The 18,249-nt window shown below is 42.9% G+C and overlaps 1 protein-coding gene across 2 annotated transcripts in view; it reads right to left on the bottom strand.

Moving 5' to 3' along the window:
• GABBR2 (gamma-aminobutyric acid type B receptor subunit 2) overlaps positions 1–18,249 on the bottom strand; it is a 776,613-nt gene that overhangs the window by 207,691 nt on the left and 550,673 nt on the right. For both annotated transcript variants that reach the window (XR_012644212.1, XM_074985985.1), the window contains exon 13: positions 6,755–6,877. Coding sequence is in view for 1 of the 2 variants with exons in the window: in XM_074985985.1 (XP_074842086.1) it covers positions 6,755–6,877 (123 nt within the window). In the remaining variant the exon portion in view is untranslated. The remainder of the gene's footprint in view (positions 1–6,754; positions 6,878–18,249) is intronic.

Raw genomic sequence — 18,249 nt, 5'->3', positions numbered from 1 at the left:
ACCTCTTCCCCCAAATTGGTGTTCTAAAGCAGTTTTGAAATCCAAAATTCATTTAAATATATACACAGTCACAGGTGCAATATATATGTATGTAACAGCTTACTGAACACGATTAACTGTATATTTGAATGCTGAAACAGCTGTTGTATATGGACTACAGTTAGGTGGATAAAGGTTTTGCAGAAGATTTATTTTAAAACCAATTTTATTCTGATTTGTAATGAAAAAACAAAACCCAGAAATTGTGTGAGAGTGGCTAGAGCCCCAACTTCATGGCACTCTGTCCAATAGGGTGCTCCAGGACCACATCTCTGGAAGCCCTGGTACCCCTGATTTTGAGGCAGTCCACCTGGAGAGCTTGGGAACCAGGGCTCTCCTGTAGCCCAGAACTAGGTTGCTCAGGAGCATGAAGGGCAATATGGCAGGAAACCTTGTCTGGTTTTCAGAGGAACTTTGTCAAAATGAAATTATCCCCATGGAACATTTTGGTTTTGACAAATGGCAAATGCTGATGGAAAATTAACATGTCAGAATTTCTACAAAGTGCACAGAGGAAGAAGTCAGCCTGAGAGAAGATATAATCAAGTTTTTCATTCTGGTTCATGACCTCTCCAACAGTCCAAGACTTTCAAGACATAAAGACAGTTAGTAAGGATGGAGTAATAAGTAAGACAAAAGATAGTAATATTAACTAACATTGTCAGACTACTGCTTAGATATTCTGCTCCTAGGCACATTTGTGGGTGGTGTCAGATGTGATTCCAGCTCAGGCTACTGCCTTGACAGCAAAGAGTAATCTGAATTGACAGCTGCCACTATCAAGCTTCTTTCTGAACAGGCTTTCATGTGAGAATTTTGAGGCAAGAGAATTTATCTGGACTAACTATCCACAGCCCAGAGTTTTATCAGTACAGTGTGCGGTCATAAACCTCTTGACCAGTCTCATTAAATCTACATATCTCCCTATTATTTACGCAGTACACAAATATTTTCTTTAGCACCAATGTAAATATATGATTCAGAGGATCAAGGCTGAATCATTGTATCTGGATATTGCATCCCTGGTGAAAATTGTTACTGCCATTAAAGCTGTGAGCCTGTTGATAAACTTTAAACTCCTACTTTCTCCAAGGAGTCTCTGGTAAGAAGTCACTTTCTGCAAGGATTATACCACGTCATTCGGCCATGTCTACATCTGGGGAATAAAGAGACAGCAGTTCTGGGTTCTGAGACCTGTATCTTTTGCTCTATTTGTAATAGAAATAGAAATCTCACAGGCTTGGAAACGAGACATGTCCTTGGAATTCACTCACTCACCCTCTCTTTTCTGCAAGATCTCAGGAGGTGACCAACACCTTTCTCCTAATGGTGTCATCTCTCTCTGACGGAAAGCACTTCTTCTGCTTCTTTGACTTGAGATTACTGTAGTTCAAACATAAGAGTACCCCTACTTCACAGGAGGAGCTAGAGATAAGGGAAGAAGAAAAGCCTCTGGAGAGTTTCCTGTCATTTTTCTCATATTGTTGGCATTTCATGGATTTTTTTGGTTCTCTTTTTTTTCCCCTGTTGGATGGAGCATTTTTGTTTTGATCTGGAAAGTGGTCTCTCTTTTTGAATGGCTCACAAATGGAGGTTTGACCCCTTGACTGCTCATTGTCAGCTCTATGGCTGTGTCTGTACTACAGAGTTTTGTTGACAGAAGTTACTCTAGGGATATATTTCCCAAGAGATCTTCTGTCAACAGAACACGTCCACACCTAATAGAGGCTCCCCCGTCGACACCCACTGTCGAAAGAGAACAGCCAGACTTCCCAGCCCTCTGCCGGCAGAACAGCCAACTGGAAGCTCTGCAAACAGGGCTACCTGGTGAACCGGAAGCTCTCTCTGGCCGTGTCTACACGTGCATGCTACTTCGAAGTAGCGGCGCCAACTTCGAAATAGCGCCCGTCACGGCTACACGCGTCGGGCGCTATTTTGAAGTTGAAATCGATGTTAGGTGGCGAGACATCGAAGTCGCTAACCCCATGAGGGGATGGGAATAGCGCCCTACTTCGAAGTTGAACGTCGAAGTAGGGCACGTGTAGACAATCCGCGTCCTGCAACATCGAAATAGCTGGGTCCGCCATGGCGGCCATCAGCTGAGGGGTTGCGAGATGCTCTCTCTCCAGCCCTTGCGGGGCTCTATGGTCACCGTGTGCAGCAGCCCTTAGCCCAGGGCTTCTGGCTGCTGCTGCGGCAGCTGGGAATCCATGCTGAATGCACAGGGTCTGCAACCAGTTGTCGGCTCTGTGCATCTTGTGTTGTTTAGTGCAACTGTGTCTGGGAGGGGCCCTTTAAGGGAGTGGCTTGCTGTTGAGTCCGCCCTGTGACCCTGTCTGCAGCTGTTCCTGGCACCCTTATTTCGATGTGTGCTACTTTGGTGTGTAGACGTTCCCTCGCAGTGCCTATTTTGATGTGGTGCTGCCCAACGTCGAAGTTGAACGTCGACGTTGCCAGCCCTGGAGGACGTGTAGACGTTATTCATCGAAATAGCTTATTTTGATGTCGCTACAACGAAATAAGCTATTTCGATGTAGTGTGCACGTGTAGACAAAGGGCCCCCAGGATGGCCTACACTATTTTTTTGTCGACAGAATCTGTCAATATAGGCACTATGCCATGAACGGGCATGATGGAAATCTGCTGGGGAGCGCTGCATTCTGTCAACAGAATGCATTTGTAGAGGGCACACGCCCTGGTTTTAACTGACAGAAGGCCACTTTTGTCAACAAAACTGTGCAGTGTAGACCCAGTCTATGTAAGTGGAGGGCAAAGGCAGGGAAACATTCTCAAGAAAGCCCAAATTATTCTTATTCTGTTTGCCCACCCCAAGGCTCTGCAATAAAGGCAGAATGCATTTGTTCAGGCCAGAGAGTCACATGGACAAGAACAAGCTCTGCCTGGCATTTGTATAAGAGATGCAACCCACATGTCTCAGATTCGGAGAGAAGTCACAGTCCAGAAGTCACCTAATTTTTGTGTCATCATCCTATTCTATAGAAACCAGAGCTTTTCAGGCCAGAGTTCCTTTTTCATTAAAGATAGCTAGCTCTCCTATGGTTATCAGCTGAAGAAGAAAATCTCATTCATTGGAAAAAAGTCAAGAGGCTTCCCCTGGGCATTTGGTCAGCTCAACATTATTTAAGCCACGGCAATCTTTTAGTTGTAGTTAATTGAACCATCATCTGAACCGAGGTCCCAATACCACACACATAATTAGCCATGAAAGACAGTACTCTAACCTAAGCAAAGTCACATATGGGCCATTTCCAACTACTCATATTTGGTTCTTTCAGTAGCACTGCCTTGGAAGGGCATGCTGCATAGGAGGCTATTCATATGGCTGTTCTGATGATTCCAAGACAGATTATATGCACAACGGAGATCTTAGTACTCTACGCTGCTCTGGATATGCCATGGCTATCCAAGGGATTCCTGAAAATAAGTTAACGTTTTTCCCAGAGAAATGAAGAAAGGTTCTCTGAAGTGTGTTGAAATGGGACTGTTATTGGAAAAATTCCAGTCTACATCTTACAAGTTTATTGGATGACTGTGTGCTGACACCCTGAGAGGCTTCATTTGAGCTATACGATACGTGGTCACTTGGAAGTGGGTTTGCTAGTTTTGCCTCTAAAAAGGTAAGGAGGTTGGATTTTCTTTTTTTGGTTTTGTTAGAGCCTCCATTGCCTATGGGAGCGTGTACCATGTTTGTACTTCCTGACCTCTATGTGACTGATTTCATAGTCTTAAAATTACACTAACTCCAGCTCTCGCTATTTAATATTAAAGTTCCACTAAAATACTGAAGAGAACCATCGGTAACAGATGCACTGAAAAAATGAAGTTCTGTATGCCTGACCAAAAGTCAGGCTTTCATGAACTATTTTCAGTGTAATCCACTTGAATAATTCATTACATTTTAGTACCTTAAACATTAAACTAGCAAACAACATGGAGAGAATGCACTACAGAGCAACAATTAAATGTCACAACAGTTCATCAACTTCAGCATCTGTCTGTAAACAATACGGGATAGGCATCTGTGTGTAAGTGCACAACTATGACCTTAACGCACCCGTATGTGCGCGCGCACACACACACACACACACACTTCTCAGTATTTTTATATGCATTTTCCAAAATGGTGGCCCATGAATTTTTTATGCAGTATGGACAAATCATGGAAACAATAAATGAGCAGTTTCTCCAAATCTGAAGAAGAGGGTCTGTCCCACAAAAGTTCATCACCTAGTAAATAATACTGTTAGTCTTTAAGGTGCTACATGACTGTTTTTTTTTTTGTTTAGTAAATGAGCAGCGAGTTTGACTGAAGGTGATGCAACATAAGAACGGTCATGCTGCGTCAGACCAAAGATCCACCTAATTCAGTAGCCTGTATTCCAAGAGTGGCCAAAATCAGGCACCCAGAGGAAATGAATAGAAGTAATCCCTCTCCTTTCATACGTTCCCAGCTTCTAGCTTATACTTATCAAAGCTTAGTACTTGACCCATAATTAATCTTTTCAAAGTTGTTTTCCTGATCTTTCCCTGTATGCTGCTTCTTTAATGCAGGAGAAATAATATGAGAGAGAACACAGCTGTTGGTGCCCAACAGTCACCACCTGCTTATCTTAAATTGGCCTGAATTGCACAGACTGGGTTGTAGAGGATATACTAATCTTTTCCCTAGAGGGAGGAAAACCCTTTCTCTAACATCACAAATGTCTGTGAGCTATTAGTCTGTAAACCTAAACTCTGTTACTGCCTGCTGTGCTAGGACATGAACTCAGGACAGACGTCAAAAGGATCAAAGACACAAATATCCACTGAAATGAATGGCAGTTACAATTCTCATTTCTTAATAAAGTTGTGTGTGTATTTATGAGCTACAAAGCCTTTGTACCCCTGGACCTGAACAATTCATGAAACCCTGGTAGATATATCAGAACTTATGAGAGGATGAAGGGTAAAGGGGAGGGAACTGGCTGACAATGGTGAAAGCAACCATTTGATTATATCCACATCTTTACGTGGGCAAAAACATTCTTAATTTTTGACCCTATTTTCTGGGGGGGAGAAAATCCTTCTCAAAACTGTATTGTGTGAAACAAGCAACACAGTGAAAAGCTTGAGAGAACATGTTAATAGTTTGTGACCACTTTTCAGTAAATTTATGCTGTACCACAAGGAGGCATATTTCCATGCAGCAACAGGTCATTTGCACAAGTATACCCACTACACATCTGGCACTTTTCAAATACTTAAGAAAGCTGATTCCCTGGCTTCACAGAGATCACAATCCAAGGAGTGTCCATTGGAGAAGACAATAAATAGCATAACATTTCCCAAACATTTGAAAAATGAGATCTCCTTTAGAAAATATTAAACTAGTTATAACCCATTTCAGTTCCACCTTGTACTGTTAATGGCCCACTCACACTAGCATTTTAATGAAATGGTTTAAATTCCTTAAATTATAGTTTATGAACTGATATTACACAAGTACACACACACCTGGATGTTAAGTAATGCTTAAATACCATTATTTAAAACTGACCTAAACATTACCTTTCTAGTTTACAATAGTATGAGTCAATAGTGACACAGACCTATGGTTTCAGGCTCTCTGTGAATTCAAACAGATATTTCCACCTCAGTTAATTTCAATCACACTTTCAAGTTCTTCCCCACAACCATAAGAGCTAGTGACTACTTAAAAATCTCATTCAAACACTAGTAAACATTTTTGCACTCCCCCGAGAATCTCCTAGACAGCCCATCTCACTTTTTAGCGGATACTGCTATGACAAATATTTTGGAATTATATCTGCCTAAAAACACTTTAAATAAGCCACCCACAAAATAAACCCAAACCCCTTTTCCAAACAAATGCTGGTGCAATACAGAACAAAATGGAAGAAAAACGTTAGAGTAGAGAACAGAATGACAGACCTATTTTTGCAGCTATCGAGCAGGAATAGTGGTAAAATTGTTTTTTCTCATTGATAATCATAAAAATCAGTTCTGGATAAATGGATACATCTTCAGTCCCCATGTTGGAAATACCTAGTGTGCCATTTGCAGGTACAGCGCTGATGTGCATATAGGGAGGGCATTTAATTAATTTTATGTGATTTCCTGTGGTCATTCCTTTTACTTTCAAAATGTTATAATTGTAGGAATATCACATTGTAATCAACTGGGGATAGCACCACTATCCTCACTGTGACCTTTCCAGGAATGACATTAAAATAAGAGCAATTAGCGTGTGCACATGTAAGGAAAAGGGGGAGGGTGATCTTACAAGTGAGAAAAATACAGAAATAGGTAATATAATGCCTGAACATCTGCAACAATAATGCAGTGTAAGCAATGACCTCTCTGCAGCTATCTTGAATGAGTTCTTACTAAAAATTGCCTAATGGATTCCATAATCTATTATTTATCTCAAGAGCATCTATTATATAGATTCTTATTAAAGAATTCTCTTGTGTTTACAGCATCTAAAAATCTCTAAAAGCAACAGAGATGTAGCACCTTCTTTTGAATGCAGGTAGGGTTTCCTTCTGTAGTTTCATTTTATTGAAAACAAAGCAAGAAGCCCTCTACTTGGCCTCTTTCAGCATATTATCAAGCATTCTTACCTAATCCCTGATGAAAGCTACAGAAGCCTATATGGAACTGTAGCTATTGATACTTAGTCTTGGTGACGTACCTCCATGTTGTATTTTTCCACAGTCCTTCTCAAAGGGTCCACAACCTGCCAGCAAATCAAGATGCAAAGATCAATCAGCAGCATCCCTCCAACTATCACCAGCAGCTTCTGGTCCTTAATGATCTGGAAGGACAAACAGAACAAAGGAGGGAATTCCCATGTGTCTGAGATTCCTGTGGAGCCTTCATCCCATACAGTGAATAAACATGCACTGCTGCTAAATAGTCTTTTAAATAATGTACATAGCATTATTTCAGAAACAGCAGGTAAAGGAAAGACACTAAAACAGAAGACAAAACTAATGTCAGTGTAACTATCATATACACATTCAAAAGGAGGTAGTGAGGACTGCTACATAGATTCAGAATTCTGGAAAATCTGGAAGATTTTCTCTCATAGATCAACATGTGTGTGAATGAGCATATAGAAGTCTATTAATTATTTTAGCTCTTACCACAGCAAAAGCTATAGTTAAATTTGCAATTCAAGTTCCAGTTTAAAATCCCGTTTTCCAGGAAGGAGAATATACATTTCTTTGGTACCAAATGAAGAGCTTTTTCCACACTTAACTCACAATAGTTAACCTTAATACTGGAAATTTTGTATATGCCCGACTTCAACAGGGACGAGTGGCTTTGCCAGTTAAAACACATAAATAAATAAATACCTACATTTAACCTTACAAGGGTAAGGCTGCATCTACGTATCATTTCTAGCACATTTCTAGCACGTGCACACACACACACAAATAATCTTTAATGTAAAGTCAAACACTTCAGTGTTCGGAAATGTCCAATTCAAGTTTGATTGTGCAATTTTAAATTCAACCCCCTTGGGCACGTGCATTGTGATATAATCTTTAATTACACGACCAGAGTTATTTTTCTACACTGCTTTGTTTCAATGTTCAGTAAAAAGGCCACCAGAATATTTTACCAGGGGCAAAACAAAGCAGTTTCCCCTAATCTCATTCATGCAAATCAGAGAAGTGTTTTAGTGAATTGTATTTTTAGAATAAATTACTCAGAGGGGGGCATCTGGCATGAAATCATTCAGTCCAAATGCGTGAAGCTCGGAAAAAAGTTATAAGGAATTGAAATCAGGCTTTTACAATGGGAAGAGTTAGGCAACCTACCAGTGGTATCTATAATGAATTGTATTTAATATGGAAGGTCTATAAAATTACAGGAAGGGGTGCATATTATTTCACATAATTAGTGCTCAATTGTACGTCAGTCCTACATTTGGAAATTAAAAGCTCTCCCCTTCTTATCCTTGTAGCATATATTTTTAATTTTATCTGTACTATGTAAACTTTCACATATGTTCTTAATCTCTTTCCACTGAAACATCAGGACTAAAATTCTCTCTAAAACAGTTATTCCTCAAGATACTACAGGTCGAGCCTCTCTAGTCTGGCACCCTTGGGACCTGACTAAGTGCCAAACAAGAGAATTTGCCAGAATACGAGAGGTCAATGAAGTCTACCCGCATTACCAACACTTCCACTTCTTATTCTTAGAAGACATTTAGGTGTAAATTACAGCTAAATAACAGCGCAGAATACTGAGAGCCAGGACTGGTGGCTGTAAACAAACTTTATGGGACCACGGGAAACTTGGCCACACCCATGCTGCAATCATGTTGCTACTCCCTGTTCAGCACAACTGGGCAAAGTGTGGAGGGGATGGAAGGTTGCCTCAGCAAAACAGCTAGCACCACTTAGTTCCCAGACTACAGAGGAAACAAGCACTGAACTTTGACTCTGTGTCCCAATTTGTTTCTTGCTCTGCTCTTGGTTCAGAGCCTGCCCTTTACAGTTGATCAGCTGTAAGATTACACTCCATCCCTAAGGAATGTTGTGCAAAGGAGAAATGTATCTTGTGTATAGGAACTGCCCAAACTCTATGCATCATTTAAGTCCAACTTAATCCCTGAAAGCAGGGCTTGGATCAGGGGTGAGTAAGAAGATGTACGTGGTTCTTGGCAGGCTGCCGGCACTTTATTTACTTGCCAGTTCACTTGCTGGCTGCAGAATCCTGTTCGTGGCCAACAGGAACTGCAAACAGCCATACCTGTGGACCAGCAAGTAAATAAATCACTGGCAGCTCACTGTGGGGTTAACCCAGATGATTGAGTCTGGAGCCACCTAATTTTGTAGGCACTACTCTTAAAAGTTCTCTAGGCACCAAAGTTTGCCAGTGAACCTGTGTATCCAGGTGCCTATCAAACATCTAGCCCCCCAGGTCCAGGGCTGAGAACCAGTTCCCATGATCCAGTGATGAGATTATAGATACAAGAGTTATTCTGAATTTCTGTGCTTTCACAGAAGTATTCAGTAGTCTTAAAACTAGGATGGCTCCCCAAACTTTCATTGTCTGGGGACCAGGAAATACCTGGAATAAAATCCGTTCTCTCTGTGCAAACTGATCTGATAGTACCCAGCTGTAAAAGATGATTTCCAGCTGTAACAGGCTCACGTGTTACAGAAGACGACAATGGAAAGAAACCGGCAAGGGAGATGAAGGGTGGAGGAGAAACGAAGCGGATGGTGAGGCTAAGTCTTCATTAGAATTCTCCCCTTCACGTCACTTAGTAATGGTGGGGCAGTGGAAAGAACTTGAAGGTACCATCACACTGGTACTGGAGGCTCTCAGTACAACAAAGTGCAAAGTACCACCATGGGTACTGGATCCCCAGAAATCTGGGTATTTTCAGGATCAAGATTGGAGAAAAGTAATAGCAGTTGAGGAGTCTGACACGATACAGCAATTCAGGGAAAATGGAATTTTTGTAGTGCCGAGAATGGTGTTAGTACAATGTCCATGGCTTGAACTGAAGTAAAGTTAACCAAAGGAGTGAACTGTTCTGTCAGTTTTGAATCACAGTACCGCCCACTCCTGTTTAAGCTTATTAGAAAGTGTATAAGTTCTCTTACTATTTTAATATATTTTCGCTATAGTGCTTTTACCTTAAGAAAAAAACTTGCTCACTTAGTAAAGCTGTGTATTAGCTCAGCCGTAGGCCATTACACTGCTATTCGTCTCAAGAGGCAGCAAGCCTGTCTGCTTAGGCACTCTGCCTTTTGCTGGAAATAACACATAGGAGGCAGGTAACCATTCAGCTGGGACAGATCCTTGTCAGAAGGAAGAGAGATGGGGGACTCCACCCAAGAGAGGTGATGGTAGGCGGGGGGGAGGGGTAAAAGCCTGAGAGGTAAATACAGGTGTGATGAGTTTGAACTGCGATGCAAGTCAGTGATTATTTTTAATGAAGCGAAGTGTAAGTTTCATATCCACTAGCCTAGAGGGAAACCACCTAACAGTCCTGCTTTTGAATGGTTAAGCATTTGTCTAGTTACCACAGCAAATCTGCCAGATAACAGTAATTTCTTATTGTGATTTACCACAGTGACCAAAGACCTAAAACTGCCTAAGGCTAAAGGAGTGGGCCATACTTTATCAGGCAAGCATGGACCATCCAACTGGCCTTTGGAAAAAAAACCAACGTAAAGGGGACTAATGGGGAAAATTACTTGCATAAATGTTAAGACCAGGCTGATGAGAACTGTTTTCTTTTGGCGTCACCCAATACCTCCAGCTTGGCACCACTTTCCTCCCTGCATTTGTCAACCAGCTGGAGAAGAGGCAGAAGATTCAAATCAATAGCAATGAAAGCCCGGTCAATCAAACTGAGAAATCCTGAATGCATTACATTAGGCTATTCTGGCCACCTGTTCCATCACTGGTTCTACTTAACAGTAGGCATGTGAACCTAAGATCCCCTCCCCCCTAAAAAGAAAAAGGGAAGAAGAAAGAATGCACCCTTGTTTTTATTTTTGTTAGGCATGAGGGTTGATGCAATTCTCTACCAGGACAATGGGGGTGGAGGGGAAGAGAGAAGGAGAAAGACAGCACATACACTATACTTTCCCAGATATAAATATTCAGTGCCTGATCTGTTATCTAGTCATAGATGCTTTTAGGTTAGAAAGGGATGTTCATTCTAGAAGCTGCTAGAATGTACGATTTAGTAATCACCTCTGTGTTAAATCCTGTGGAAAGATCATGCAGTATTGTCTGAAGAGGGAGGGAATAGAGCTGAGAAACAAAAGCCCGTAACCTTAGTGAGCCTTACAGAAGAAGAGTTAAAAGGGCAATTACAGAGAAATAATTCTAATAGCTTTACTTTGTTAAAATTAAGCATAGGATTATTTCCTGATTTTGGCAGTCTCACTTGGTCTTAGATCAAAGGCAAAATGGCTCCTTCTTGACTATTCCATGTAGGGTTAACAGAGTAACTTTTCTTTATGTCAGCCTCAGAATTAGATTTAACCGTCCGTTTGTTAATTTGATAAACTGAACCATTGCTCCTTTGAATTTCTTTCATTTACAATTTTGATTTCATCACTGTAGTGTTTTGTTTTATTATTTTATGGAAGTTATAACAAGCTGATCAGCAACATATTTTAGTAAAAGAAAGAGCAGCCAAACATAAAACAAATCGAAGTATATGGAGCTGGTTTCTCTCTCAAATTTGCAATATGGGCCAAACTACTCCAAGGGAAAAATTAATTTAGTTAAGACACGTATGAGCTAGGTGACTCTGTGCCCATATTAATATCTACATCCCTTGCATATGACTTAATCATGTGGTTCATACCAACATTTTATATGCCTTATTACGGATGGATTTGGTAGCAATGACTATGGTTAACAGTTTTAATCCACTTCATCTGTTGAGGTTGAGATTTTTCATCCTTGTTCTCTGCCTCAGGTTGAATTGTTTTACAAGTTTATTTTTTTAAATGGGTCAGCTGTGTCACAGAGCAAAGTTGGGGAAAGCGCCTTCAGTTTAGTCATGTTAATATTTTCCCCTTTTGTGCAGAGACAGCATTGCTACAATTCAGAGCAGGAACTTAAAATTTGGCAGGAAGATAATGCTTGGTCAGCAATTTGCCTTTTTACATCCTCATGAAAATCCACTCAAATTTGGCTGAATTATAAGCCTTTAAAAATGACATTTGAACATAATCAACATAGCTTGTTATAGCCTTGCTGAGGTCTCTTCTCCCCCTACTCTGGCAGACAGCACAACCCACCTGCACTTTCAGATGTTAGTACATTCACTCTTCAAGATGGACTGGATATTCTGAAAAAGACTTGACTGAAGAGCTGGGAACTTGACCCATGCTGCTCCTGGCTGTTGAGAGTGTCCTGGCAACTGATGCCATTCATGATCATAATATCACTGCATCATTCATCCTCCCCCTCCAGCATGCTATATTCTGACTAACATTGAAGCAAAACACCTGGGATATGTAGGTTTTAGTGAACTCTTGTCCAGAATTAAGCTTTCACTACTTTTTGAGAATACATAGAAAAGCCAGCCAATGGACAACAAAGATCACTTCACTTCTCTCTCTGGCATTGTCCAGCAGCCATATTAGCCAATAGGTTAATAGGAGATGGACTCAAGTGTCAGAAACATGCAGATGGCACGCAAGGCTATCAGTTCTTCAACCCCAATGTGGCCTAGTACTTGGGCAATATCAGCTCATAGGTGAAGAACCTGAGCAAAATGGAGATCACCATAGTGTGAAGAGAAAAACACTTTGAAGAGTCTGCAGCATTTGTGGACAGGAACATCACACAAGACCTGGATGAGCATCAAAACAGGAGAAATAAAAATGGGATAAAAAAGGCAGACACTGACGGAACTACAACAAGAATTTCTGCTACAAGCTGGGGGGATGAACCACTTTAAGGTGACTGAAGAGGAGAAACATATGATTGTATTAGTCAGTCACAGGATGACTGAACTACCAGTGTAAGGTGGCGATGAAAAAGGCTAATGCAATCCCAGGATTTCTGGTAGAGACAGGGAAGTTTTAGTACCATTACACAAGACACTTGAGAGCTCATCTGGAATACCATGTGCAAGTCTGATCTCCCACATATAAGCAAGAAATTCAAACTGGAGAAGAGCAACAAGGATACCCGGAGGAACAGATAGCCACCATATGAGAGGAGGCTTAAGGAGATTATATTTGTTTAGCCTAACAAAGTGAAGGCTGTGAGGAAATCTGATTGCTCTCTATAAATACAGCAGAGGGAGAAACACCAGGGAGCGAGAGGAATTATTTAAGTACCAAGGCTGGCACAAGTACAAAAGAATATAAACTAGTCAAAGCTCAAAATTAGACAAAGGTTTCATACCATAAAACAGGAGGCTTTGGAACAGCCTTCCAAGAAGTGTCATGGGGGCAAAATAATCCTAAATTTCTTTCAGGAGGGTGCTTGATAAATATAGGGAGCGGATGGTACAATAAGATTACCAACAATAGCATGTGGCCCATCCACATCTGCCAACAGCAAATGCTTTCAATGGTAAGAGATGGTATGCTGGCTGAGGCAGGTTCTGTGCTAGCACAGAACAGTGCTTCCTGGGAGTGAGACTGGTGAGCTCTAGATAACCGATTGCCATAACAGAGGCTGGGATGGAATTCTCCTCCTCCCTCCCCAGTCAGACAGGCTGAGAGCTGTGTGTGTGTCTCTCTCTCTCTCTCTCTCTTCCTCTGCAGCATGCATAACAGGTCACTTGCTGGTTTGAACAAGCATCAATAGTGAATTCTCTATAATTTGGATTCTTTAAATCAAGGTGTGAGGACTTTAATTCAACCAGACTTTATGAACCAGCTACAGAAGTGGGGAGGTGAGGTTCTGTGGCCCGTGATGTGGAGGGAAAAAATTAAAAAAAAAATGAGATTAAATTACCGTGAAGGTCCTTTCTGGCTTTAAAATCTATGACTGTGAACCTCCTTTGCAGAAATCATCACTGGAAGCAGACATGAGGAGTTTACATCAACGAGGATTATAGTATGGTACTGCAGCACCTTCATGAGGAATAGGCAGGGTGGGAGGGAGGGGAAGAAGCATGTTGAAGTGCCCACGCATTCAGGATAAGATTAGCGTATCTGAGACCTTCGACTTCAGTTTATCCTTCAGCAGTACGGGTGACTATTCCTGCTCTCTGCCATAGCAAACAATTTATGTATGTGGCCCAACATTTTGTAAAGAGTTCTACAATACCACCAGTGCACTGACCACTTGTGATTCTCTTGTGCGTCTGCTTAAGCTGTCTGCCATATATTTCCTGCTTCTGACAGGTGGACTGATGGTGCTGGATGGCCAAATGCCACAGGTGCACTGCTTCTCACATAGCTGCACAGTCTTGCCACAATTCTTGCTTGTTTAACGAGAACAGAGGCACGTAAAGTAGGAGGCACATGCCCTTATGTGGGGCGTGAAATTTTGTAAGTGGGGGCGCAGCATGATCAGCTGCTGGTCTCAGTCTTGTCCATCTCAGTAAAAATGTTGAAATATTTTACTATTGTTATAGTTTACATTTTGCACGTGCCAAAAGTTTTTTTTTGTCCTCCATATGAATATAATGAAAATTTCCATAGGTTTGGATTACATTAGATATGTTGGAGGGGATGGGGGGGATCCTGCTAATTGAAGGGATGAAAAGTGGGGCCCAACCTGAAAAGTTTGCTCACCCTGAGCCAAAAGACAGGCAGTCACATTGTCTAACATCTGGGATGGATTGCTCTGGATATTTGCCATGAATGCCAAACAAGCATCGTCCATGGTTCTCAGATCCAGCAAATCTTTGGGCACACCCCTTTCCACTATTGACCACAAGTTCAAGCCCATGTTGCCCACTGTGTACACTCTCCTATCTCCCATGGAGACATCTTTTCAGTATTGTCCTAAAGGGAGGGGTTCATACTGAATGGACTCTCCTTCAGGAGATGTGGAGATCCTTCCATGATCCCAGGCACTGGAGAAACCAACAATGGGAGGCACATGGGTAAGTCCAAGTTTGGCCTGCTCAGGAGGCAGGCCAACAATACACATGCTGGCATGTATAAAAGAGCTCACGTGAGGCATAACAAACATACAAGCCACTGGCAGCCTGTGACAATGACTTAGGTGCACTCTCTGAGCCTGAAGGTAGAAGTACAGGTAACGCAGAGTCTGGAAACTGTGAAGTGAAAAGCCGGCTATGGCTGCGGTGGTATCCAGTATGGACTCTGGGAGGAAATTATTGTGCAGGCACAGGGGTTGACTTATTTGAGCAGGCTGAAACACAAACACAGCCCCTCAACTGTCTTGCCGCTGGCCTGTACTTGAGTCTCCAAGTGGCCTCAGACTAGCCAATCAATGAAGAGTTTCAGGATGTACACGTTTAAATCTCATAGATCAAGTATCTCCTGAAGCTGCTCCCCTCTTGGGGATGAAAAAAAAAACTCTCTCAAGTAGGACCCTTTTCTCCCTCCTTCTGCTGTGGGGGACTTTCTATGGCACTGTAAGCTGGGAGGAACTGCACCTTGATCCAATGCATTCTCTTAAGAGGGGCCCCTGACCAGGCATGGGGAAGATGGATGGGAAGGGAGCAGGAGAGTAGTTGCATACCCCATCTCCACTACATCAGACACCCAATGGGCCCAAAGTGATCTTTGGGCCAGACTTGGTGCAAACAAGACAGATGGCTGCCAAAAGTGGGGAGATATCTAGGGCTCAAGAATGAGAGAGATGGTGTTCTTGGGCACAGAATTAAAGCTGCTACCTGTCACAGAGGAGGAAGGGTTGTGTAATGAAGTTGTGAGCCTGGCTGAGGGCTACCTCATTGAAATCTTCTGCCTATTCTTGGAAGAAACAGGTGCTTTGTATTGATGTTAAGGGAGCTACCTGTGATTTGGCTGGGGCCTGATGTGCTACCACTTGAGGGCTGGCATAAGACCATCAAGGACCTAAGCATGGCCCTAACAGGACCTCATGGATGTTTAGGTCTTGTTCTCGAACAAGGAGCATCCTTTAAAAGAAGGACTTTCAATTGCAATTTGCAGCTCCTTAAGAATTCCTGACAAGTACAACCACACAGAGCAGTGTATTGTCGCCACTGTTGCCATTGCTCTGGAGGGTGGGGCCACAGTGTTGAATGCTCCTAGCAGTATTGCTTAGCAAACAGCTGTTCTTCTCACACCAGAGTCTGGAATTCACTCCTGAGCTCCAGTGGGAACTTGGCACTGAAGCACAGCACGACTGACCACTTGAGAGGTTGTACTTCATATTGAGCTTGATAGCCCCATCTGGAGGTGTGAGGTGGACTACGACTTCCTCCAACACACATCTGTGCTCTCCCACTCCATATCTTTTTGGTTCAATTTCTGATGGCCCTGGTACATTCTTTCATTTATCTGCACCACCGTCTGTGACTCCAGCTCCCCCGCTCCCATGTGAGGAGAACTGTCAGTACATTAACACAGGCTGCGCACAAATCAACCCACCCTGCAGTCAGTGCTATGGAAGCAAGCTTCTGTAACGTGACCTTCACTGGCACCAGCAGCCCCGCATTCATCAGAATGACTACGCAGCCTAGAACCAATATGAGTAATAGACTGTGTGCCTTCTGCAGCATATTCTCTCTCTCTAGTCAGCGTCTAAAGGGCTATGCCTACACTAGAGGGTATGTTGACAAAACCTGGGGAGGGTCCAGATTCCCAAGATGTTCTGGTGACAGTAAACTAACAGAACTCAGCACTTTTGTCAACATCCTCATCCTGCTTCCTACAAGGAATAATGCGTCTTTTGTCAGAGATTGTCAATAGAAAGCCTGTCTGGACATTCCAGGGGGACCTCTGTGGACAGACAGGGCTTCTGGGACACTGGGCAGCCCTGTCTCCTATGCTTTCAGTTGGTGTTTTGCTCATAGAGTGGCTGGGTAGTCCAGTGGCTTTCTGTCAACAGAGTGGATTGCTCTTGTGATCTGCTTGGCAGTTTGGCTGCGATCTGTCAATGGAAGTTGTGTTGGAAGTTCTGTTGATAGACCACTCCAATCTAGACATAGCCCAGGCTGGCTGCTACCCATTTCATATTTCCCTGGAATATTTTAGAATCATATGGAGTGGCTGTTGTGTGATCCAGTGCTAAAGCCTTGTCCACTGATGAGGAGGTGTTTTCCAATATCGGCAATGGATGGTCCACTTTTGAGGCTGCTGCTGCAGCTTATTATCCTGAGGTTAGGTGTCCCCTTTCAGGCACAGAGAAGCCAAACTATGTTGGAGTGCATGGGGGGAGGTCAGAACCATGATGGTCTGCAGTGTCCACAGGGCCCATATGTGCCATATGTTAAATCCCATGACGTCAGCATTGGTACCAGCAGTCCTGCTAAGAATTGAGACCAAGCTTGTGCCTCAGCTGAGACCAGGTTTCTCTTCCCCATATAAGGGAAGACAAGATTACCAAATCATGGGATCTGACTGGGGATAGGCATAAGCTCCACTCCAAGTCTCGCCCAGGGGCAGGGCTGTCCTCTCTGCTATCAGTAGGATGGATGTCATTGGCCCTCAGGGGTACCATGACAGCCCTGCAGGCAGGATCAGGCCCAGGAACCTGGAGAGCAGCCCACCAGCATAAGACTTTCAGGCAAGTCTTTGGTCAAGCAATTCTAGATTTGAGTTCCTGGTGAGTGGAGATATTGATCCCAAGACAGCTGTGGTATGGGATTGGCTGAGCCATTAAAGCTGCCCGTGTTGCTGTTGATACTGGTGCCCCATAAGGAACCGCTACTGGGGCTGGTGACAGACGGTGTTTGGTCACTCTCAGTACTGACAAAGTCAGGATGGCTGAGTGAGCACCACAGAAGTCTCAAAACCTGTGGCACATCCAGCTCCTCTTAGCAACTGCCATCTGTGCTGCTCAGGGAACACGTTCTAGGGCTTGATGCAACCTTGATGTCAGAGAGCCTTTTCGTCTTAGGCAGCTGTGGGTGGTGTTCTAAGCCTCTCTTGTCACAAGGACTTTCACTCACTCTCCAACTAATCCTGCAGCTTCCATGTATCTCAGAAGGGTTTGAAAATCCCACCAGCATGGACTGTAATAATTTGTTCCCTGGAAGATCTGGAAGTCTGGAATCATGGATCTGAGCCTGGACAAATGGGTGGCTCTCAACAGAGCTGCTCAGCTACTTAGAGATTGACCAGCAGCTCCTACACCAGTTGTGAACACACCCCTTACTGAGACAGAAGCAGTGGCTTGTGCGTGTCTTCTTGAGAGGCCCAATTGGTTCAGATGAGGAGCAATGCTTAGAGCTTGGAAAGTTATGGTCCATCGCAGGGGCCCCACCAGTAGCGGATCTGTAGTCAGAGAACCCAGGTCACCAATGACCTCACATCTAGCAAGTTAACACTAATTTTAAGAATCAGCTGCTGACTACATTCAGCCATTAATGTAGGTTGCTCTCAATGGAGCTGCTCAGGGATGCTGGAGAGGAAAAGAAAGTTGGTGGCAGCTGGGAAAAGGAAAATAGGAAGGGACTCACTCCATTGATTTTGTTGGATAGGGTGAAATAAAACTTCACTTAGGTTACCTGTATATCTAGGGCTGGACTTCAATAATAGTTAAAAGTTCAGATGAAAACTAGGAAGA

This window comes from Carettochelys insculpta, chromosome 2 (assembly GCF_033958435.1).
Source record: "Carettochelys insculpta isolate YL-2023 chromosome 2, ASM3395843v1, whole genome shotgun sequence".
NCBI classification, from domain to species: Eukaryota; Metazoa; Chordata; order Testudines; family Carettochelyidae; genus Carettochelys; species Carettochelys insculpta.
Note: the sequence above shows the minus strand (reverse complement) of the source record. Positions and strands in the feature narration are given on the sequence as shown.